The sequence below is a fragment of the Crocuta crocuta genome, unplaced genomic scaffold (assembly GCF_008692635.1).
Source record: "Crocuta crocuta isolate KB4526 unplaced genomic scaffold, BGI_CrCroc_1.0 scaffold3, whole genome shotgun sequence".
Taxonomy (NCBI): domain Eukaryota; kingdom Metazoa; phylum Chordata; class Mammalia; order Carnivora; family Hyaenidae; genus Crocuta; species Crocuta crocuta.
The window spans coordinates 11,324,077-11,347,754 of NW_027529934.1; the positions used below are offsets into that span (position 1 = coordinate 11,324,077).

Genomic DNA, 23,678 nt, shown 5'->3' on the forward strand with positions numbered 1-23,678 from the left:
CCACAGCATCTGGCTTGATTCCAGTTACATTATTAGTAGGCAGTAAATACATATTTAAGAAATGAAAAAGTAAATAGTAAGTGAATGAAAAAATTAAAATTGGACACTGAATTCTTCTAATCTACTTCTTTACATATTTTATTTAAAAAGCATTTTTAATGTTTATTTTTGAGAGAGAGAGAAACAGAGCACAAGTAGGGGAGGGGCAGAGAGAGAGGAAGACACAGAATCTGAAGCAGGCTCCAGGCTCTGAGCTAACAGAGGTTAGCAGAGTTTGAACTCACAACCCATGAGATCATGACCTGAGCCAAAGTCAGAGCCCCCAACCAACAGAGCCACCCAGGTACCCCTACATATTATATTTAAATCAATCAGTTAAAAGATTCAGATTATCAATTCACTAAATGTTTCTAATAAAACCATTTATTTTTCCCCATTCCCCAAATATGAACATCTAACTTATGATGTTAAGTTATGATGTTAAGGATACGCACAGACCGTGTTCCTTTAGAAGGCCTTTAGTTTTTCGTTTAGTAATTAAAGTCCAATTCTGACTATAACTCTCTTGGAATGGGTTTGCCATGCTTGAGAGTTTGCGAACAGGCTGACCCTGCTCTCCCTTAAGTTGCCTCATGTTTATCTTGTTCCCCACAAGGCCTTCTGTCTTCCTAGTGCTCGACGGCAGCTGTATCTAGCACATGCTGACACTTCCACCTCTATCTAAGAGTGTGGTGTGGGCGGGCTTGCTCTCCTTTCCCCATTTACCCACCCTCAGATTCCTCCTCTCCTCTTCCTACAGGCTGTTTGTCTCTTCCCTTTCAGCAATTTCTGTCTTTGTCGCCATTGTTGCCTAAAAGGAAACAGTTAGGTGGGCTGGCATGATATGTTGCAATCGGCTCAGGCCCTGGAGTCAGGCCAATTGTAGTTTATATTCTATGCTAACCATGATCTATGTAACCTTCAGCAAACCTTCTAATTTATCTGAGTATCTGACTTGCAGAGTGCTTTTGAGGTTTTGAGGTATTAGATGTAAAATACCTCCCACTTTTACTCCCTCAGGCATCATCAAAAAGAAAGATGTTTTTGTTTTCTAGACTAGGTTAAAATACTTAAATGAAGAATAGAATGTATGTCTCAAGAGCTGGGAAGAATAAAACTTCAGGATTTTGGGCTCCCGAACTTCAATGTTTGTAAAAATCATATGTATTGCATGTTAAAAATATAGCTTCCTAGGCCCAGTTCAGATATTCCAAAACAACATCTCTGATGCAAGTGGCCTGTATGCCATTACCCAGAGAAACATTGGCCCAGACTCTAAACACTTGCTTAGAGACTTACTAATGTAGTCAAGAATGATTGAAAACCAGAGTTCATGAAAGAAATCAAGGATCCCATCAAATACAAAGCAACAACAGAAAGAAAAAAATGTCGATTGTAATTAGGGTACACACGAGCATGGAAAATGGTCAGGGAGGGGGCAGCAAGCTGGAAGACATCTGAGTTATTGTGAAAAGGAAAAGAACAGAAGGTTAGTCATTGTAAGTACTTATTGAAAGCTACCAAATTGGATGGACCATATAAAACAGTCTTCTTGATACAAATCACAAATGGAATAGAGGTAAGATACCATTCATCAATCTGAAAAGGAGAATAAATGATGAAATGGACTGCTAATCTAGTACTGATTATAATCAACCTGGCAGGAAGCAGTTGATTACTCTCCAGGAATCAAGACAGAAAGCTGACATATCATCTTGGCACTCTTGACAGTCATGTCCTGTTGGGTGCAAAGGGCCCCAAACTTGTTCTGTCCTCTTCAATCTTGTATTTCTAACTTCAGTGAGGGTGGGAGATGTTAACAAAAAGCATAGGAATTTCTAAAGGATTAGGTGACCATAGATTTGAAAAAGATCTCAGAAGTTAAAATACCAAGTTAATCTGATGTGATAAACTACATACGAATAGGGTGGGTGAAAAGTGGCTTAGAGACACTACACTTTGAAATACTGAAGAGATCAATGGCTTTCTGTGATTACTGTAGATATGCTCATTCAATTTCATAATAAAGTTAATAATTTTAGAAGTCAGTATTAGAAACAGTATGAACAAGAAAGGAATTAGCCCTATTATACTCTGGCTCTCTGAATGCTTCTGAAGTGTTGTATCTAATCCTGCTGCTATATATTAAGAGAAAAATCTATAGAGAAGCAACTATCATTTAGTATTTTAATTAATTTATTTAACCAATCTTATAGTTGCTTTCTAAGTGAGGATTTGTTTTAGCCCTAATCTTTATTTATGGGGTAACACATCCACCAAATGAGCATTTACTATAATTGCCAACCAAAAGTATTCAATCCTAAGAGCCTGCGCTTTCCAGCTGTTTCATATTTTCCTTTCTTATAAAAAAGACTGTAGATTCTTTCATTCTTTTCAAGCATGAGAAGACATGTTTTCAAACGGTGAGGTAAGGGTGGATGGTCTCCTGGACTAGAAGATTACGTTATGATCATGATGAGGACAGGAACATTCTTGTTCTTGTTGTGACCCCCCCTAGGTTTCTTAAGGAGAGTTCTGTCTTTGATAGAAGGCAGAGACTCTCAGTAGGTGGTCCTTTTTGATCATCAAAGTTTCATAATTCTGAAAGTTCTCATTCTCTAGACCAAATATGAAATTTTATCTAAACCTCAGATATTTGCCAAGTGACACAGATGTTGCCACAAGCAGATGATTTCTTGGGGTCCTAATGGCTCAAGCATTCATTACATCTGTACTTAATTATGTCCTAGGAAATATTACCCGAGGTGAAGCACCCAGAAGTGGCATGTCGTGGCAAAAAGCATGGGGTTTTAATTTTAATTTGTGTCCCTCTGCTGCTGAGTAATATCATGAGGACAATAGGCTTAGATGTTAACTTTTTAGATCTGCTTTCTCATCTGTAAAATGGGAAGAATAATGAGACTATAATCAGGGAGGTTGTTGGGAAGAATAAATGAAAGACTCCGTGTGCTTACAATTACAAGTTCAGGCTGGTGCCTGTTTTCTAGTTACTCTCTGTAAATGGTAGCTTACCAACTGTTTTGGCCAAACACATATTTGGCTTTTGGCCCTTCTCACAGCACCAACATTTTAACAAATATATCTGAAGTTCTACTCCCTTTACTCTTGGCCAGGAATCATCCTGGGTCTGTATTAGTTGTCTGGTGAACACATTAGTAGAGCACCCCTTAATTTAATTTTATTATTTTAAAGTATTTGCTTGGCTAACATCTGCTGACACCCACTTAAAAAAGCTTCCTCTGTTGTTTCTGTGTTTTGCTTAATAGCTCACTTGTGACCTAAAGGAGACTTGGGAATTTTGTGAGGAACTTTTTTTTTCTTTTTCTGGCTAACTTGAGTTTAGGACTCTAGTATTTTCTCAGTATAAATAAATTTATTACTCACTATGTCATGATTTTGGCGGTTAGGTGGGATTAACTCAGTTTTATATCAGTTATGTATTAAATTGAATTTAACCAGGATTTGAAAGAGTCAATTCATGCCTGTGAGTAATTAAAGTCATAAGTAAAGTCTAGCCCATGATATGTTCAGAAGAAGGTATTGTGGGTTTGGCATGATAATGTGCACATAGCTTTTGGAAGAAAGAGAATAGAGGAAAACACCAACAAGTTGAATGGAATTCAACCTCCTGTTAAGAGTATGCAGACATCTTACCTCCTGCTTGGAGTATACAGACAGCTTACTGTTAACATAAGATAGTGTTATCTTATGAATGTTTCTTTTTTTCTTCTAAATGTGTTAAATATTTATTTTTGCGAGAGAGACCACGACAGACTGCAAGCAGGGGAGGGGCAGAGAGAGAGGGAGACACAGAATCCCAAGTAGGCTCCACACTCTGAGCTCTCAGCACAGAGCCTGACATAGGGCATGAACCCACGGGCTGTGAGATCATGACCTGAGCCCAAGTTGGATGCTCCACCAACTGAGCCACCCAGGTGCCCCATGAATGTTTCCGTCTAAAACCGTGGTCACCTAAATTCAAAATGGCAAGATGATTCCTTAAATGCTAGAAGGGCATTATGTATATATCACATCTTCTTTATCCATTTATACGTTGTTGGACACTTAGATTATTTCTATATCTTGGCTATTGTGAATAATGTAGTGAACATGAAAGTGCAGGTATCTCTTTGAGATATTATTGCATTTCCTTCAATTTGTATACCCAGAAGTGGGACACATACACACATATATATAATGGAATATTACTTAGCCATAAAAAAGAATGATATCTTGCCATTTGCAACAACATGGATGGATCTAGAGAGTAAAATGCTAAGTGAAATAGTGAGAGAAAGACAAATACCATATGATTTCACTCATATGTGGAATTTAAGCAACAAAACAAATTAACAAAGAAAATAACTTACAGAGAACAAACTAATGGTTACCAGAGGATAGTGGGTAGGGGGATGGGTGAAATAGGTGAAGGGGATTAAGAGCATACATACCATGACGAGCACTGAGTAATGTATAGAATTATTGAATTACATATTATACACCTGAAACTAATATAACGCTGCACATTAAGTATACTAGAATTAAAAAATAAAAATAATTTAAAAACATAATATGACAATTCTGGAAATCATATTCTCTTCTTTCCATAGTTAGTGGTGTTGTCATCCTCACTGTTGTGGCTGGGTTATTTTGTTAGTTTATGTCTTCTGTTTTTTATTTTTTTATTTTATTTTTTTAATGATTTTTATTTATTTCTAGGAGAGAGAGAGAGAGAGACAGCGTGAGCAGGGGAGGGTCAGAGAGAGAGGGAGATACAGACTCTGAAATAGGCTCCAGGCTCTGAGCTGGCAGTCAGCACAGAGCCCGACGCGGGGCTCGAACCCACGAACCGCGAGATCATGACCTAAGCGAAAGTCGGACGCTTAACCGACTAAGCCACCCAGGCTCCCCTGTCTTCTGTTTTTTATTTAGTGAGTAGGTAGAATACTGGTACCCCCCCCCTCCCCAATGTTCACATCCTACTCATAGAACCTGTGAATATGTTAGGTTACATGTGAAGAATTAAGCATACAGATGGAATTCAAGTTGCTAACCAGCTGAACTCAAAATAGGAAGATTACCCTGGGTTATCCAGGTGTAGCCAGTGTAATCAGAAGGACGTTACAAGTGGAGGAGGGAGGCGGGACTTCAGAGATGAAAGGGTCTTATGCGTCCGTCCCAAATCTTCATTGCTGCTTTTGAAGATGGAGGACCGGAGAAGGAAAACCAAGGAATGTAAGTGTCCAACTTGGAAAAGACAAGGAAATAGATTCTCCTCCGCAGCCTCCAGAAAGGAATGGAGCCCTTCTGAGACATTTGCTTTAACCCAGTGAGACTGTTGGACTTCTCACCCATAAAACTGTAAGATAATAAATTTGTATTGTTAAACTATCAAGTTTGAGGCAGTTTGTTGTGAAAGCAAAAGGAAACTAATATGGTAAGTTTACTCAGCAAATCCTGTGAAGTAGGTTTTTACAGACTTTAACATGTCCCTCGGGAAAAGGCTGTTTGCACTGAGCGAACTCTGAATCTGACTGAATAAAGACAAGCGCTTTGAGTGTGGATTTCCCGGGAAGGGCCAGCGAGGTCAAACAGTGCCAGTTTTCTAGGAATGGTGCTCTTAGGTAGCACCAAACCCATTCTGCTTCTTTCAGTATCTGCTACTGTTTTTCACCATGGTTGCTAAGCTAATTGTTTTCAAGGTTACAGCTGAGCTGTGGTGGGACTAGAGGGAGATAAAATGCCATGAAACTCACTGGTCTTAATGAGATTTAGCTATATTTCTCAAATAACCACTTCTTGGATTGTTGCAAGTCTTTGGTTAACTTCCAGAGTTCTGAAAAGGTTGATTTTGACAAATTTTCCAGCGTTCTTGTTTCTTTTATGGAGGAGTGGATTTTCAGAGTTCTTTGCCATTCTTGCTGATGTCTAATCTTTTTCCTTTAAGTTCTCTAGGGGAGTGAAAAATAGCCAACCCACTCCATAGCTCTTGCATTTCTTATTCTTACCATAATGTTTTATTGCAGCAGCTACCTAGTCTGTCAAAGCCTTCAGTGATCACTTCAGTCCAGAAGGCTTTAAGTGAGTACTTAAATAACTGTTTTGAAGGAATGTGCCATGGACTATTTTTCCTTTTGTTGGAAAAGTCAGAAAGCCATATTTAAAGGTCTTTGTCCTTAAACACCATATCATTCTTCTGAATTTGGTGCAGAAAACAAACATTCTAGGCTTTTCAAACACATTGAATTAAATGGATACGGATATGAAGGAGTAGTGGGTTGTAGGCTTTACCTTTGGGAACAGCCTCTAGAAATAGAGCTCTACCCCACCCGGACATTTAGCTTTGAGGACAGATTTTATTTTAAATTTGTTGAAAACCAGCTTTTGTTGTTGTTCTTACTTGTTTGTTTTCTTTGGTGTTGTCATCTTTCATTTTTATTATTTCTCTATCCCTGACTCGGTTTATTTCATTGGATTCCCATTTGAATGTGCTTAGAACAATTATTTTTATTATTTTGTAGCTTTTTAATATATTAATTGGAGTTGTAGGATTTCCTGAGTATGATACTCTACAGCTAGGTGACCTCCTGTATGTTTTAATTGTAATCAGTCTCCTATTTTATTTTTTTTTGTAATCACCTATTTTTTCTTGATTTCCTCTTTAATGAATTTATCCTCCTGTAAAGAGCTTTATATTTTTGTTTTTGATTTCTACTCCTTTTATTATTTTATTAAATTGTAGTTATAAATGACTTATTGAGATTTTGTGGCCTACTATGTGGTCAGTTTTGAAAATACTCTATTGGCCTTTGAAAAAATGTATGTGCCTTGTTAATTATAAATGCACATACACACACAATCCTGGATGGGTAATTTTATTTTTCAAATTCTCTAAACTTAATTTTCATTTCACTGTAGTCAATTCCTGAGAAAGTACATTAAAATGTACTCCTTTTAGTTTTTTCAAAATTATCCTGCCTTTTAACAAATTTTGCTTTGTTATTCAATGCATATAGCAGTGCCATTAAAATGGACTCTTCATATTGTGACCTCTCAAGCAAAAGAGAGCAGGTAGCTTTGTTCTATGCCTCTTGGACTTTTCAAATTCCTACTTTATTGTATGCACACTAAATCATAGAGTAGCATTATCTGTGATATTTAAAATTAAAAACAGGGGCATCTGGGTGGCTCAGTCAGTTAAGCATTGGACTTTTGATTTTGGCTCAGGTCTTGATCTCCGGGTTTGTGAGATGGAGTCCCGTGTCAGGCTCTGTGCTGACAGTGTGGAGTCAGCTTGGAATTCTCTCTCTCTCTCTCTCTCTCTCTCTCTCTCTCTGTCCCACCCCCACCCCTGCTTATGCAAATGTACTCTCTCAAAATAAATGTTTTAAAAAGGGTAAAATTAAAAATATAGTTTTCTATTTTATTTTCCTTACAACTTAATTGTAACTTCTATATCAAAAGAAAATACTGCAATACATCAAAAAAACCCACGAAGATTCTAATTTTTCTGAGATTTAAGATTTTACTATACAAAAATAAAGTCAGATATTTTGAGAAATACTGATTTCCTTTCATCAGAAGAGTTTAAATGGGATAGCTTACTGCTTATTAAAGGCAATTCATCAGACGAATAAGATTAATTGAAATAAAAAAAATAGTCCTTTAACTTTACTGCCCTGCTAGTCTGTGATTCTGAGTATTTTACTATTTGGGCAGAGAGGAATAGATGATCCTGCGAAGTTGTTGACATCTTTTTATTATTTTTTTTAATCCTGTTCTCCAATTCTACTTAACAGTATACTTTATGTTTATTCCAAGTATATCAGTATAGGTATGTGAGAGGAAGAAAAGAAGGGTCATTTCCACTGAGCAAATAGTTTTTGTTTAAATATCCTGTCCATGTGAATTAATGATAGTTGGGCATCTTACAGAACCACCCAGCCTACAGGATGCCGGGAAGATGCTGAATGAGACAGTGGTGGTGAACAACCCCATTCAGCTGGAGTGCAAGGCAGCTGGTAATCCCTTGCCTGGTAGGTTTACTTATGGAGTCTCTAATTTACAGATATTTTAAGATTTCTGGGAAAAGCTAAATCAGCTTATGAGCACAATACAGTAATTACTAATAAAGGGAAGATTGTAGAATACATTCCAAGGGTAAAGCATTAATAAGGATATCATGAGATGGATGATATTCCTTAATTTTCATTGCTTCTAACTCCATGAAATAATTTACCCATTTGAAATATGGAAATAACCCTCATATTGTCCTTACTGTGACCACAAACCTCACAATATTATTATTTTATACATTTATGTTGAAAAGCATTTTTTCTCTAGTTCAAATTGATTATCTTTATAATAATCAGCCATTTTGTGAGACTTTTATTTTGATTCTCCTCACTAGTAAGTGATCAATATGAATCAGTAATATGATTTTTAGGCTAATAGTATAGTCTTTGGTTTTGATGAAATGCAGAGAAAATTTTTATAGATGAGAGGAGTATAAACAACAAAAAGAAATAGAATTGGTTAAAAGTTTGCTATCAAAACAATATTGATACACAAGAGATAAAAGGAATATTTGTTTTATAATTTCATTTTCAGGACTCTTACATTAGTTTGGCTATTCATGTTTTTCTTAGGGTTACCTCCTCCTCAAAACCTGTCCTAAAGAGACTCTTAAACTGTTTAAATTTGAATGACAAGCAGAAGAATAAAGCAATTATTACTATTGTGGTTAAGTACCAATTAGTGATAAACTTAAAAAAAAAAAAAGAAATTAAACAGATGGGCTTCTCTCTCCTTCCCCTTACAGCTATTACATGGTACAAAGATAATCATCCACTCTCAGGGTCCACCAGTGTGACTTTCCTGAACAGAGGACAGATCATTGATATTGAAAGTGCCCAGATCACTGATGCTGGCGTATATAAATGTGTGGCCATCAACTCAGTTGGAGCGACAGAGTTATTTTACAATCTACAAGTCCATGGTTAGTATCACTTCTCCTAGATTCACCCTGGAGTAAAAATGTGTTCAAAATGATTAAGTGCTTCTATAAAATTTTAGCATAAATACTTAACATAGTGTGTTTTGTCATCTTTATTTAAAGGTGCAGTGTTCTAAAACTGATGAATGTTTTTATTCTCTGATTTCTATTAAAATTCTCTAGTTTCACATGCTGTTGAGCTTAAGTTTGCTTCTATATATTCAATGTACTCCCAATCAGAATGGCACCAGCATTCTTCTCAGAGCTAAGACAATCCTGAAGTTTGTATGGAACCACAGAAGACCCTGAATAGCCAAAGTCACATTGAAAAAGAAAACCAAAGCTGGAGGCATCACAATCCCGAACTTTATAGCCTCTACTACAAAACTGTAATCATCAAGACAGTATGGTATTGGCACAGAAACAGGCACATAGACCAATGGAATAGAATAGAGAACCCAAATTGGACCCACAAATGTATGGCCAGCTAATCTTTGATAAAGCAGGAAAGAGTATCCAATGGAAAAAAGACAGTCTCCTTAGCAAATGGTTCTGGGAGAACTGGACAGCAAAATACAGAAGAATGAAACTGGGCCACTTTCTTACACCGTACACACAAAAAATTTAAAATGGATGAAAGACCTAAATGTGAGACAGGAAACCATGAAAATCCTAGAGGAAAAAACAGGCAACAATCTCCACAACCTCGGTTGCAGCAACTTCTAACTTGACATGTCTCCAAAGGCAAGGGAAATAAAGGGAAAAATGAACTATTGAGACCTCATCAAGATAAAAAGCTTCTGCATAGCAAAGAAAACAATCAACAAAACTAAAGGGCAACCAACAGAATGGGAGAAGCTATTCGCAAATGACATATTGAATAAAGGGTTAGTATCAAAAATCTATAAAGAACTTCCCAAACTCAACACCCTAAAACACCAGCGAAGAAATAGACATAAGGCATGAATATGGACTTCTTTTCCAAAGAAGACATCGGGATGGCTATTAGACCCATGAAAAGATGCTCAACATCGTTCATCATCAGGGAAATACAAATCAAAACCACACTGAGATACTGCCTCACACCACTCAGAGTGGCTAAAATGAACAACTCAGAAAACAATAGGTATTGACTAGGATGTGGAGAAAGGGGAACCCTCTTTCACTGTTGGTGGGAATGCAAACTGGTGTAGCCACTCTGGAGAACAGTGTGGAGATTCCTCAAAAAATTAACAATAGAACTATCCTATGACCCAGCAATAGCACTACTAGGAATTTATCCAAAGGTTACAAGAGTGCTGATTCATAGGGGCACATGTACCCCAATGTTTATAGCAACACTATCAACAATAGCCAAATTGTGGAAAGAGCCCAAATGTCCATGAACTAATGAATGGCTACAGAAAATGCAACATATGTAAACAATGGAATACTACTCGGCAATGAAAAAGAATGGCATCTTGCCATTTCCAACAATGTGGATAGAACTGGAAGGTATTATGCCAAGTGAAATAAATCAGTCATATAAAGACATCTATGTTTTCAGTCCTATGTGGAATTTGAAAAACTTAACAGAAGACCATAGGGGAAGGGAAGGAAAAATAAGTTATAAAGAAAGAGGGAGGCAAACCAGAAGAGACTCTTAGATACAGAGAACAAACTGAGGTTGATGGGGGTAGGGGGATGGGGAAAATGGGAGACAGGCATTGAGAAGGGCACTTGTTGCGATGAGCATTGGGTGTTGTATGTAAAGGATGAATCACGGGAATATACTCCTGAAGCCAAGACTATACTGTATACACTGTTAGCTAACTTGACAATAAACTATTAAAATTTAAAAAATTAGATGAACTGTTGAAATAGACATCAGCAATTTTATCTGCTTGTGACAATAGCCTTATCTGTAAATGATGTCTGCCAAAATCATAGGTTTTGGTCAAAGAAAGATTTCAAGTTATTATCTCTAATAATGCTTTTAAGATAATGAGGTAGTCATGATCCAATGGAGGAAGACACACACACACACACACACCTGGAAATCCACAGATAAAAACACGCTGGTGTTAAAAACTAGATTTCCTAAGCAGGGTGGTTTTCCTCAACTGTAAATATTGATAATTGCCCTACTTGTCTCAAAGGATAGCTATGCTTAGAGTCTCAAATAAATGATATGAAAGAACTCACCAAAACAAAACAAAACCACCAAAAATCCACATGTGAAAATACAACTATACACCCATTATTTTGAGGTAAAATATTCTGTAATGTTAACATTTATTTATTTCTTTTCAGTGCCCCCATCGATTTCTGGCAGCAATAACATGGTGGCAGTGGTGGTTAATAACCTGGTGAGGTTAGAATGTGAAGCCAGAGGTATCCCTGCCCCAAGTCTGACCTGGTTGAAAGATGGGAGCCCTGTCTCTAGTTTCACTAATGGGATACAGGTACTCTTTGTCATTTCTTAAGGGCAATCTACCACCTGATTATTGAATACAGTACAAACAGGTAAAGTTAGTAAGAAGACTTGGAAAATAAAATTAACAAATGTTATCTAAAAACATACACCTACATGTACACCCATAAATACCATAGCCACACATGAGATTTCTAAACCATTCCTTAACGTTCACTACATAAGAATTCTTTTATTTTATATGTAGGTACTATATATTGACCATTTGGTTTAGCCTCTTTATTTTTTTACATTTATTTTTTATTTAGTGCACAGGTAGGGGAGGGGCAGAAGGAGAGATAGAGAATCCCAAGCACGCTCCACGTTGTCTGCTTGGAGCCCAGCACAGGACTCAAACTCATGAACGATGAGATCATGACCTGAGCCAAAATTAAGAGTCCGCTGCTTAACCAACTTAGTTACCCAGGCACCTCCATTTGTTTTATTTTTCTTCCTACCTCCCCATCTCAATTCCATGCCACCACCCCAAAAGCTACCTTGCACAAAGAAATGTTGATCAATAAGGGTGTCTGGGTGGCTTAGTCAGTTAAGCATCTAACTCTTGGTTTCAGCTCAAGTCATGATCTCCTAGTTCATGGGTTCGAGCCCCATGTCAGGCCCTGTACTGAGAATGCAGAGCCTGCTTGAGATTCTCTCCTTCCCTCTCTCTTTCTCTGCCCCTCCCCTCCTCTCTCTTTTTCTCTATCTCTCTCAAAAAAAAAAAAAATTGTTGGGGTGCCTGGGTGGCTTAGTCGGTCAGTTAAGCGTCCGACTTTCGCTTAGGTCATGATCTCGCGGTTCATGGGTTCGAGCCCCGCGTCGGGCTTTGTGCTGACTGCCAGCTCAGAGCCTGGAGCCTGTTTCAGTCTGTGACTCCCTCTCTCTCTGACCCTCCCCTGCTCACACTGTCTCTCTCTCTCTCTCTCTCTCCTAGAAATAAATGAAACATTAAAAAAAAAAAAGTTGACCAATAAAAACTGGAATTTCCTCATAAAATTTATATTTAAATGTTTGGAAATATTAATGAATTAGAACCATATAGAATAAACTTAATTTTACAACAACATGAAATAATAAAGAAAAATTAGAAAGTCAGTGTTGTAAGAAGTGAAATTTGAGTCTGAGAAAGCATTTAAGTGCTTTACATTGACTCTAAATTAAAAATATACAGGGGAACCTAGGTGGTTCAGTCAGTCAGCTGTCCAACTTCACCTCAGGTCATGACCTCACAGTTAGTGAGTTTAAGCCCAATGTCAGGCTCTGTGGCTGACAGCTCAGAGCCTGGAGCCTATTTTGGATTTTGTGTCTCCCTCTCTCTGCCCTTTCCCCTCTCATGCTCTCTCTCTCTCTCTCTGCTGCCCTCCCCCAGCGCTCCCTCTGTCTCTCTCAAAAACAAATACACATTTAAAAAAAATTTTAAATCTAGAAGTACAGGGGTGTTTGGGTGGCTCACTTGGTTGAGTGTCTGAATCTTGATTGCAGACCAAGTCATTATCTCACAGTTTGTTAGATCGAGCCCCCTGTTGAGCTCTGCACTGACAGCAAGGAGTCTGTTTAAGGTTCGCCCTCGCTCGCCCTCTCCTGCTCTTGTGGGCATTCTCTCTTTCAAAATAGACATTAAAAAAAAATACATAGAAGCACATATATCTCATTTAAAGTATACTTTAGATTTTTTTGGCCTAGCATAGAACTTAGTTCTCCTACCATTCTACTTCTTTAGTTTTTCCCAAGCATCCAATGCTTGCAGAATTTGGGATCATAAAAGATCCAGACTTAATGTCAATATTTTAGAAGTACCACTGGACCAGTGGGTTAAAAGAGCCATGAATATGACTAATTAATTTGGCTGCTCTTTTGCTACTCATTGTAACTTCTTATTTATTCTACCCAAGAAAATTAGAAGGGACATTAGCTCCTTTTATTCCCACTTCTTCTCATCTTTTCTCCCCTGGTGGCTTTCTGTCTCTCTCTAGTGAGTATAGATGAGATTGGACCTCCACTTGATCTTGTATATCGGGACATTGTTTTCAGTGATTACCAAGTTTGGCTCTAGCTCTTCCCACCCCCCACCCCCCAGTCTTCTTTCTTTCTTTCTTTCTTTTTTAATATTTGTTTCTGAGAGAGGAGAGAGAGCGAGAGCAGGGGAGGGCCAAAGAGAGAGGGAGACACAGAATCCGAAGCAGGCTCCAGGCTCTGAACCAGCTGTCAGCACATAGCCTGACGCAGGGCTTGACCCCACGAACCGTGAGATCGTGACCTGAGCCGAAGTTAGACGCTTAACCGACTGAGCCACCCAGGCGCCCCCCGCCCCCCACAGTCTTCTTTCAAAGAGAGGATGAGAAGTAGATTATATGATGGTTGCCCATTTAAAATGAAATTAAACTAGATAAAGCCAAGTGGAAGACTTTCTGGAGGCAAATGTCAATTGATCAACCTTGGAAAATAGGAGAAAAAGGCTGTTTATGCAATCTGTTTCTCAGAGGGCATGTTGGTTATCTTTCTCCCCATTGATAGGTTCTGTCTGGGGGCCGCTTCCTAGCACTGACCAGTGCACAAATCAGTGATACCGGAAGATACACCTGCGTGGCAGTCAGTGCTGCTGGGGAGAAACAGAGGGACATCGACCTTAAAGTATATGGTGAGATATTTTAATAGTTGCTTCTACTCTGATATACATGTGTTTAATTCCTAAGGCCATTGAGGAAGTTCATTAAAATTTTTTCTCTAGCATAAAATCGCTACAACAGGAGATTGAGTTTTAAATGATTGTGATTCCTGTAGCACAGAAGCTCCGAGAACTTTGATAGACCTCACACGTGCTCCAGCACCACAGCAGTGCTGATTTTGATGATTAAATTTAACAAGTTTAATGCATAGGATGAGAAACAGACACAATACACCCCTTCCTAAGCAACATACCGCAAAGCTAAATAGGGATAACATCTAAGGAAGCTGAGGTCTAAAGGGCAGAAGCTTGTTCTCTTCTCAGACTAAACAAAAAGTTGGGAATGAAAAGACAGAAAATATAGATGCCTTTCAGTAATAGATACCCTCAGCTATAATTAGATTTGCTTTAATTTATGTTCCTTAGGAGACAAATACACTATTGTTTTTGCATTTTTCCTCTTAATTTAAAAAAAAATCTGGTTTCTTTTTGAACTTGATCCAATTCATTTAGCTATAAAGAAAAACAATTGGAAGAACAATATTTGGGAATAAATTAGCATTCTGCTTTTGTGAATTATTTCTGACTTTTACTTCCACCAGCAGTCATAAAAAATTCATGTTCTTCTGTAAATTCTATAAATACTCTAAGATAAACATATTTTATACAGTTCTGGTGCTTTTTTATGCCCCGAAACCAGACTTTACCTGAAATGATTTCCAAGCTGTTAAACTGGCTATTTTTTTAAAGGTCTGTCTGTGCTGAGACTGGTGAGTGCATTGTTTTCATAATACCGTAGAGAATGGCACTAACTGTGCTGATTTTGCTAATACGATAGTTTTAATCTCAAACAGACTGGTTGTATATCTGTCCTCTAATGTGTCACATATTAAAAACAATCCCACTGTTTTTCTGTTCCCAGTAGACTAAGCTTATCCAGAGCCAGATGTCTGTGTGTGCTTGAATTTAGCAAAGGTGCACTGGGAATCTCTACACAAATGCTCCATTAGTCTATTTCAGCTATTGCTCATGGCATTTCTTTGCCTCATGGCATCAGTTCCTTTGGATTTAGCACAGGTCCTGCCTCCAGAAACAGTACAAGAAAGTGGCCTTTCGTTTATATGCCTTTCCCTCTGTGGGAGACAGGCTAATAAAGAAACCTGGTGTCGGAAACGCGGTGTTACTAGTCAAAACCTATTGCATTCATTGTCATTTGACCACATGCCGCGGTAGTCAGCCCAAGACAATGGCGCATGGACTATAGTACCAGTCCTTACCACAAAAATCTTATTTCTATCAAAGCATTTGGAAAGTCCCTTAGGATTCATTTCACTGCAGCTTAACCTTTCTTATGAGGGAAAAAAACTCCAAAAATACAATACTACAAATATGGCACATTTCCTACAATCCTGAATAGTTACGGGATTTAGTGAGAAATGGCCAAGGAAATTCCTCTCTGTGCTTTTTCAGAGTGGCCCCTTTATAGAAGGACTGATTTCACCATTAGCTTGTGTTTTTTGAATTGTTATAAATATAGGCCTGAAAGAGCCCTTAGGAGGTTATGGAGCCCACCCACCCTTTCCTTCTGGGCAGGGCTGTACCTAAACCATCTGAGACAAATGATTGTTTATTTTATTTTTTTAAATTTAAATACTCCCAAGGAAGGAGGTTCCTTAGACCTCTCCAAGGGCACGTTGCAGTGTCTGACAAGCTCAATAGCCAGGGGATTCTAATTTTAATCTCCTCAAAATTTCAACTCCATTCCTCCTTTTATGTAATCGTGTGTTGTACAGCTGGTCACTGCTTTCGTTTTGTTCTTTATCGTATCCTTTATCCCACATGGTCTTTATTTTATAGAAAGCTGACAAGGCATCGTGGAAAACCAAAAAGAGCTCTAAACTGCAAGTCGGGACCCCTAGCTTTGCCACACATCAGTCACACTATTTCCTTTTTTTCTTCAAATTTTTATTTAAATTCTAAGTCCCGTTATTTCAAATCAGTCATTGTCTGTCACTCACCTCATGTTTTATATAGTGTGAGGCGCGAGCGGATGATCTCTTTCAACTCTATTTTTTTTTCTTTTGCCTCTGTGTCTATAAAGTTTATTTTCTTATGGAAAAAGATAGAAATAAATATCAAAAGTAGATACATGCTTTTAATTGCTACTTCCAAAATGTTTCGTGAATGGCTTACTACTTTGGAAATCTTAAGCAGGAACACCTAGTTCAAAAAGTTTCTGAAATAGGCAGTTGGGGAGAACTTTCAGTTCTAAAACTTCTTAAAGTGAAAGGTTAGTGAAAATAGGCACATGTTAATCAGTGTTCAATAGGGACATGCTAATCAGTGATTTATTAACACTTGACTCTGAACCAAATGAAGCAAAGGGGGTATGCTGGAATTAATGTGATCCTACATCTTAAAAGAACAAATAAAACTTTGTGTATGTCTTGATGCTTAATAATGATAAGCAGTATACTGGCCTGTTTTATCCTGAGGGAAAACCCATCTTTCACTTAGTTCCACCAAATATTATGGGAGAAGAACAGAACGTCTCTGTCCTCATTAGCCAAGCCGTGGAGCTACTGTGTCAAAGTGATGCGATCCCCCTACCTACCTTGACTTGGTTAAAAGATGGCCGCCCCTTGCTAAAGAAACCAGGCCTCAGTATCTCTGAAAATGGAAGTGTGTTAAAGGTAAGCCTATGGATTTATGTACTTCTTCTTACGTTATACCTGAGCTCATGGCTTTGGTATTAAACTTGCCTGTCTAGAGGCACCTGGGTGGCTCAGTCAGTTAAGCGTCCAACTTCAGCTTAGGTCATGATCTCACAGTTCATGAGTTCAAGCTGCACGTTGGGCTCTGTGCTGACAGCTCGGAGCCTGCTTGAGATTCTGTGTCTCCCTTTCTCTCTTTCTCTCTCTCTCTGTGCCTCCCCTGCTCATATTCTGTGTCTGTCTCCCTCTCAAAAATAAACACTAAAAAATAAGAACTTGCCTGTCTGTAAGTGTTCTAATAATTTCCTCTTATAAAATTCTAGGCTCCCGTTTTTAAATGGGGTTTTGTAATATTTTTAGATTTTATGCTTAGTAGGATTTAGATATTTGTCTATACATGTTTGTAGCCAGAAGCCATCCAAAAATGCTTTTAGGGAAATAAATGAGTGTTTCATTTTTAGCCATTCAACCAGTCAGCAAATAAACACCCATTTTAGGTGCTCTGCATAGGACCTGAAAAAGTAGACCTGTTCCCTACCCTCAGTGTCTTCCAATTTTGCATAAAGCAGGAAAATTAATAGTTCAGTTGAAAATCCAATAAGTAATAGAAGTCGGAGTTAATCACCATTTGGATGGTACACACAATACCTTTTAGGAAGATAGCAAAAGGTGAGGCTGTGGCTGCCTGGAAGTCTTAGAAGGCTCCTTGGCTTTTTACAAGGTAGATGAGACAAAAGCCCTGACTAAGGAAAGCAAAGAAGCTAGTGTGGCTGAAACAGAGAATAAAACAAAGTAAATCTTTGGAAATAATGTTGACAATGTTGATCTGAATGAAGTAATCGCTAACATTGAAAACTAGTTTAAGGTATTAGGATTCAGAAAGTCAGTAAGCCATCGGAATGTTTGTTTCTAAAGTCTTTATAATAACCCTGCTGAGAAATTGAACGAATGGTTAAGTAATCTGCCCACAGTTACTAAGTGTCAGAAATGGGATTTGAATACAGAGAGCATAGCTTCAACATTCATGCTACTAACCACTATACCACATAGCCTCTTGGTAAAGGAAGGTTGTTACTGGCCAACAAAGGGAGTTTGAGAAATGGATGGTGGTGTAGCACAAAGGAAGCTGAGAAGCTTACACAAGGAGCAGAAGCATAGGAGAGAATGGGAAGAACTATGAAGTTGTGTCCTAGAGTAGGGACTGTAGGAATTTTGATCTGTAATAATGGAGCTGGGTAAATGAGAAGACAGAATAACTGATGGAGGAAAGTAGGATAAGTCCATTGAGCTATGGGCAGGAGGGCAGGGGGGAGGGGAAGCAAAAAACAATGGCCCATGCTCAGAGGCGGCCCAAAAGCTCTAGAAAACAATTAGAATTCTCAAAACCCAGCTCTGGCCAAATGACAGAAGGAGACCAGTGTATGAACACAAGTCCCAGCACTGGTAGGAGAGAGCTATGTGGGATTAGAAGTGTCTTAGCAATTTTCAGAGTATAGATGTTGATTTCTTCAGAACACATATTAATAGGCCTGGGACACCAGAAGTACAGAGATGGTGAAGAAATCCTGGCAACTATTGAATCTTTTCCACAAAGGCTAGCTAGGCCCCCCGAAGGGTGTAGGTCCCATTGAGGGGTGTTGGGAGACCACCTCATGGAAGTGAAAACTTCTGCAGAACTCATACTGAATTGATCAGTTAAAACTATCTCCCCTGTGCATTACCCAAAACAATTCATGTACATCTTTGACCAGGTGAAGTAATAGATTCTTANTGTTATTTAATTAATAATTAAGTATTAATTTAATTTAATTTTAATTTTATTTAAATTTAATTTTTATTTTAAGTTTTATATTTAATTCCAGTGTAGTTAACGTTCAGTGTTAGTTTTAGGTGTACAGTATAGTGATTCAACAAGTCCATATATCGCCTAGTGTTCATCCCGACAAATGCACCCCTCAGTCCCCATCACCTATTTTACCCATCCCTCCACCCAGCTCTCCTCTGGTAACCATCAGTTTGTTCTCTGCAGTTAAGAATCTGTTTCCTGGTTGGTTTCTCTTTCTCTTTTTTTTCCTTTGTTCATTTGTTTCTTAAATTCCACACGGGAGTGAAATCATATGGCATTGTCTTTCTCTGACTTATCTTGTTTAGTGTTATACTCTCTAGCTCCATCCGTGTTGTTGAAAATGGTAAGATTTCATTTTTGTTTATGGCTGAATATTCTGTTGGATATGTATAGCATCTGTCAATGGACATGGGTTGCTTCCATAATTTGACTATTATAAATAATACTGCTATAAACATAGGGGTGCAGGTATTCCTTTGAATAAGTGTTTTTGTATTTTTTGAGTAGCTACCCAGTAGTGTACCTACCCATTTTTAACATTTTTGAGGAAACTCCATACTGTTTTCTACAGTGGTTGCACCATCAACAGTGCAGGAACATTTCTTTTTCTCCACATCCTTGCCAACATTTGTTGTTTTTGTGTTTTACATTTTAGCCATTCTCACAGGCGTGAGGTGATATCTCATTGTAGTTTTGATTTGCATTTCCTTGATGATGAGTGATGTTGAGCATCTTTTCATGTGTCTGTCAGCCATTTGTAGTCTTCTTTGGGGGAAATGTCTGTTCATGTCTTCTACCCAGTTTTTAATTGAATTATTTGTTTTTTGGGTGTTGAGTCATATCAGTTATTTATATATTTTGGATACTAACCCTTTATCAGATAAGTCATTTCCAAATATGATGTCCCATTCTGTAGGTTGCCTTTTAGTTTTGTTTGTTTCCTTGCTGTGCAGAGCTTTTTAGTTTCATGTAATCCCAATAGGTTATTTTTGTTTTTATCTCCCTTGCCTCAGGAGACCTAGCTAGAAAAATGTTGCGATGGCCAGTATCAGAAATTACTGCCTGTGCTCTCTTCTAGTATTTTTATGGTTTTCGGTCTCACATTTATGTCTTTAATTCATTTTGAATTTATTTTTCTGTACGGTGTAAGAAAGTCGTCCAGTTTCATTCTTTTGCATATAGCTGTCCAGTTTTCCCAGCACCATTTGGCAATCAGTAAATCTTAATCCCTCCTCTCTACCACACCCCTCCTCACAGATTCATTATGAGATGATTTTAAGGACCTGGAACCCCAAGTTTGAATATGTTTATCAACAATTATGTGACTTTGGGCAATTTATTATTTTCTAATATTCTAATTTCTTTTAAAACTTTTTTTTTAAGTTTATTTTTAAGAGAGAGAAAGTGGAGTGGGGCAGGGGCAGAGAGAGAGAGGGACAGAGGATCTGAAGCAGGCTCTGCACTGACAGCATAGAGCCTGATGTGGGGCTTGAACTCACGCATGAGATCATGACCTGAGCCAAAGGCAGCCGCTCAACCAACTGAGCCACACAGGCACCCCAAGGCAGTTTAAATCCCTGAAGTGGTCCTGTTTTCTTAGTAAAATAAGAATGTTAGATTTTAAGTATTCTTTCAGGTCTAATATTCTTGGGTTCTCCATGTGTGCTTTGATAAAACTCCAGCTCTCTTTGTTCACATCAATCAGTAAGTGTTATTGAGTGCGTACTGTGCACCCCTGCTATACTAAATGACTTCAAAGACCTCTCCAACTCCAATGAGTCTCTCTTTTGAATGTTTAAGCAATTTATTGCAAACTTATTTATCAATCAGATATTGTTCATTGTACCTCTAAGTTATCTTGTGTTATATATTCCTTGCTTATTATTGAACTTTTTTTTTTTAAATCTTCATGTACTTTATATTCTTAACTAGATTATAAACTCAAATCACAAACTATGTTACACTATACTTCTTGGTATCTTTACCTATAATATCTGGTACAAGGTTGTTAATAACTGCTAAATGGTTAATGAATAAGTGATGAAGAGTGTTGATGCATATTGCAGATAAATATATGGAAAATATTTACTGATACTCAAGCACCAAACTCTAGCTGCCAGGAGATTGAGACTAACTGCATGTAATACTTGGCTTAAAAAAGCATACAGAACCAGGGACACCTGAGAGCCCATGTTGGGCTCTGTGCTGACAGCTAGCTCAAGAGCGTGGAGGCTATTTCAGATTCTCTACCTCCCCCTCTCTCTGACCCTCCCCTGCTCACACTGTCTCTCTCTCTCTCTCAGAAATAAATAAAACATTAAAAAAAACATACAGAAGCAGATGGGGAGAAGACATGTACTATATCAATAATAAAGGTGTTATTTTACTGAATGATCCTAGACCTATACAGATTATCTATTTTAAAGCCCTAAATGACTTATTCAGAAATTGTGATTTTTGTTGCTATTTTATCTGCATTTTATTATATTTAAAAGGCCTTTATAGATCTTCAGCCACTAATATTAATTGCATTAAAATAAAGTATGATACACATAGAGGAAAATTGTTGAATCTTGATTTAAATGTTTAATGTGAGTGATGGGCATATAGAGCGTATAGTCATATATTTTACTATTCTCTTTCCTTTTTATATGTTTGGAAATCTTTAGAATACACATGAAAAATTTTATATGTTTGGAAATCTTTAGAATACACATCACAAATAACACTAATAGAAAAATTCCAATTACTTACAAAATAAAAACTGAGGTTTCAAAGCATGGTTTTGTTTTTAGATTGAAGATGCTCAAGTTCAAGACACGGGTCGTTACACTTGTGAGGCTACAAATGTTGCTGGAAAGACTGAGAAAAACTATAATGTAAACATTTGGGGTAAGTGTGATTATATGCAATTAATTCAAAATCAATCATAGGTAGACTCCCTGGACCTAAGCATATCAGTCATTGTGACTTTGATATAGGACCTTCTCTCCTGCCTGAGCTTTATACTCTTTAGTTCTTGCAACCAGTATCTTCTAACGATTGAGCTTTCTCCATGAACTGATAGTGGCTGGATCAATTGAAAAAAGTCAAAGGCCAAATCATGCATGGGGAGAGAAGACAGAACACCTGCACTTGCTTCGTGGTGGGATTACGCTGCTGACCAGTGAGAAAAGCTATCCTCGCCTTCTACCATCTGTTACCAATTAAGAGAATTCTTAGTCACAGCCAAGTACAAGTTGTGATAATTCCTATCTGCTAATTGTTATACAGTGCTCCCATTTCCAGCAAATTCACCTTTATTTTATTTACTTGTTTAAATTCATTTATAACATTATCATGCCACATTTTGATTGTATTTGTTTAAATTTTTTAACTGTGGAGATCATGACCTGAAATTTACCTTTGATTTATAAAAGCTTATTCAAAACTACATTTTTTAAATCAAAATAGAGGAAATAATTTGATTCCTATGTAGAGCACATGTTTTAAAACTTCAAAAGCCTGCATTTATGTGGGAAATAATTTAATTATAAATAATATCATTTAAAAATTCTTGAGGAAGTTTGAGAAGTACAATTATTCACCCTGTGCAATGACCTTTAAATACTAAAATTTACTACATATTAGTTATTATGTCATTAACATCTATTCCCACCTCCTTCCAACCTTTTTCTTCCTCCATTGCTCCTTCCCCTTCTTTCTCATTTCTGTCAAGTAGGAAAAATATTCGTGTAGTTCCCATCTGGACAAGACACTGAACTAAGTGTTGTCAAGTAAAGGTTGGGAAAAAAAATTAGAGCTGATGATGCATTAGACAGTGAGGTGAGAAATTCATTTTTGCAGTGGTGTATTGAAGATCCCTATAGAGTGTCCATGTGAAGCTGTCCTCCGTGCAGTCAGGAATACAAGCCTATAATTTAGGAAAGAGAGAGAAAAGCGTTAAAATGTAGAGTTGGAGACATGACTATATAAGCAGCAGTTGAGATCCCTTAGAGAATAAGAAGAATGTGTACAGAAGAATACCATAGACTCTCACATGTACAATATAAAAAAAGAAACAGAAACAGAAAAAGAGACCCAAAGTGAGAAACTGAGCAGGAGTAGTCAAAGATGTAGGGGAAAACTTGTGTTATGGAAACTGAGGGGAATGGTGCTCCCAAGAGAAAAACATGGACAACCAAAAGAAAAAGTTGGACATAGATGGATGGTTACGTGCATGAATGAATAATGTCACATACTGCAGAGAAATTAGACAGGAACTACAAAGTGCAGTTTACAAATGAGAACAATGCCCCTTAAGGGAAAGCATTTGATAGGAGAAAGCAGAATACAGTAGATATAAGAATGAATGTTAGGGGAGAGAATGTTGAGACATCAAGGATAGATTCACTCGAAAAAATATGATGTGCCTCTGTGTTCTCGGCATGGTGCCTCATGTAGGCATAGAGAGGTTAATGAGAAAGACAAAGCCACTGGTCACACAGACTATGTAGTCTGCTGCTGCAGAAATATTTTTAAATAGACAATTAAAATTAAATCTCCTAAGAGATCATAGGAGTATTTGTGGGAAAACATATTGGGGCTCATGACATCTAATTGAGATTTTAAGGATGAGTAGGTATTAGCTCTCTGAAGAGGATGGAAGAGTTACAGAGATCTGGAGAATACTGTCTGCATTCACTGAACCAAACATCATTCACTATGGAGCTGGTGTGGTGCTGAGGAGAATGAGAAGCTCTTGGGTAGAAAAGGTTAAAAGGGGCAGATTGAAAAAGACCTCTAAAACCAATTTTTAAGGTATGGACTTGATTCTTAAAGTGATGGGGTACCATTAAAAGGATGTAAAGAATCCTTTTATTCAGATCTGTATTTTGGTAATAAAACAGATAAATTCTAGTAATATTTAAGGAATTGAGCTAACAGAATTAATTGATTACATGGAG

The 23,678-nt window shown here is 37.6% G+C and overlaps 1 protein-coding gene across 1 annotated transcript in view; it reads left to right on the plus strand.

Annotated features, from left to right (window-relative positions):
* Positions 1–23,678, plus strand: part of HMCN1 (hemicentin 1) — a 442,670-nt gene that overhangs the window by 277,334 nt on the left and 141,658 nt on the right. The window contains exons 37-42 of the mRNA XM_077763274.1: positions 7,995–8,096; positions 8,882–9,058; positions 11,348–11,499; positions 14,022–14,145; positions 16,690–16,865; positions 21,528–21,624. Of these exons, the coding sequence (XP_077619400.1) occupies positions 7,995–8,096; positions 8,882–9,058; positions 11,348–11,499; positions 14,022–14,145; positions 16,690–16,865; positions 21,528–21,624 (828 nt within the window). The remainder of the gene's footprint in view (positions 1–7,994; positions 8,097–8,881; positions 9,059–11,347; positions 11,500–14,021; positions 14,146–16,689; positions 16,866–21,527; positions 21,625–23,678) is intronic.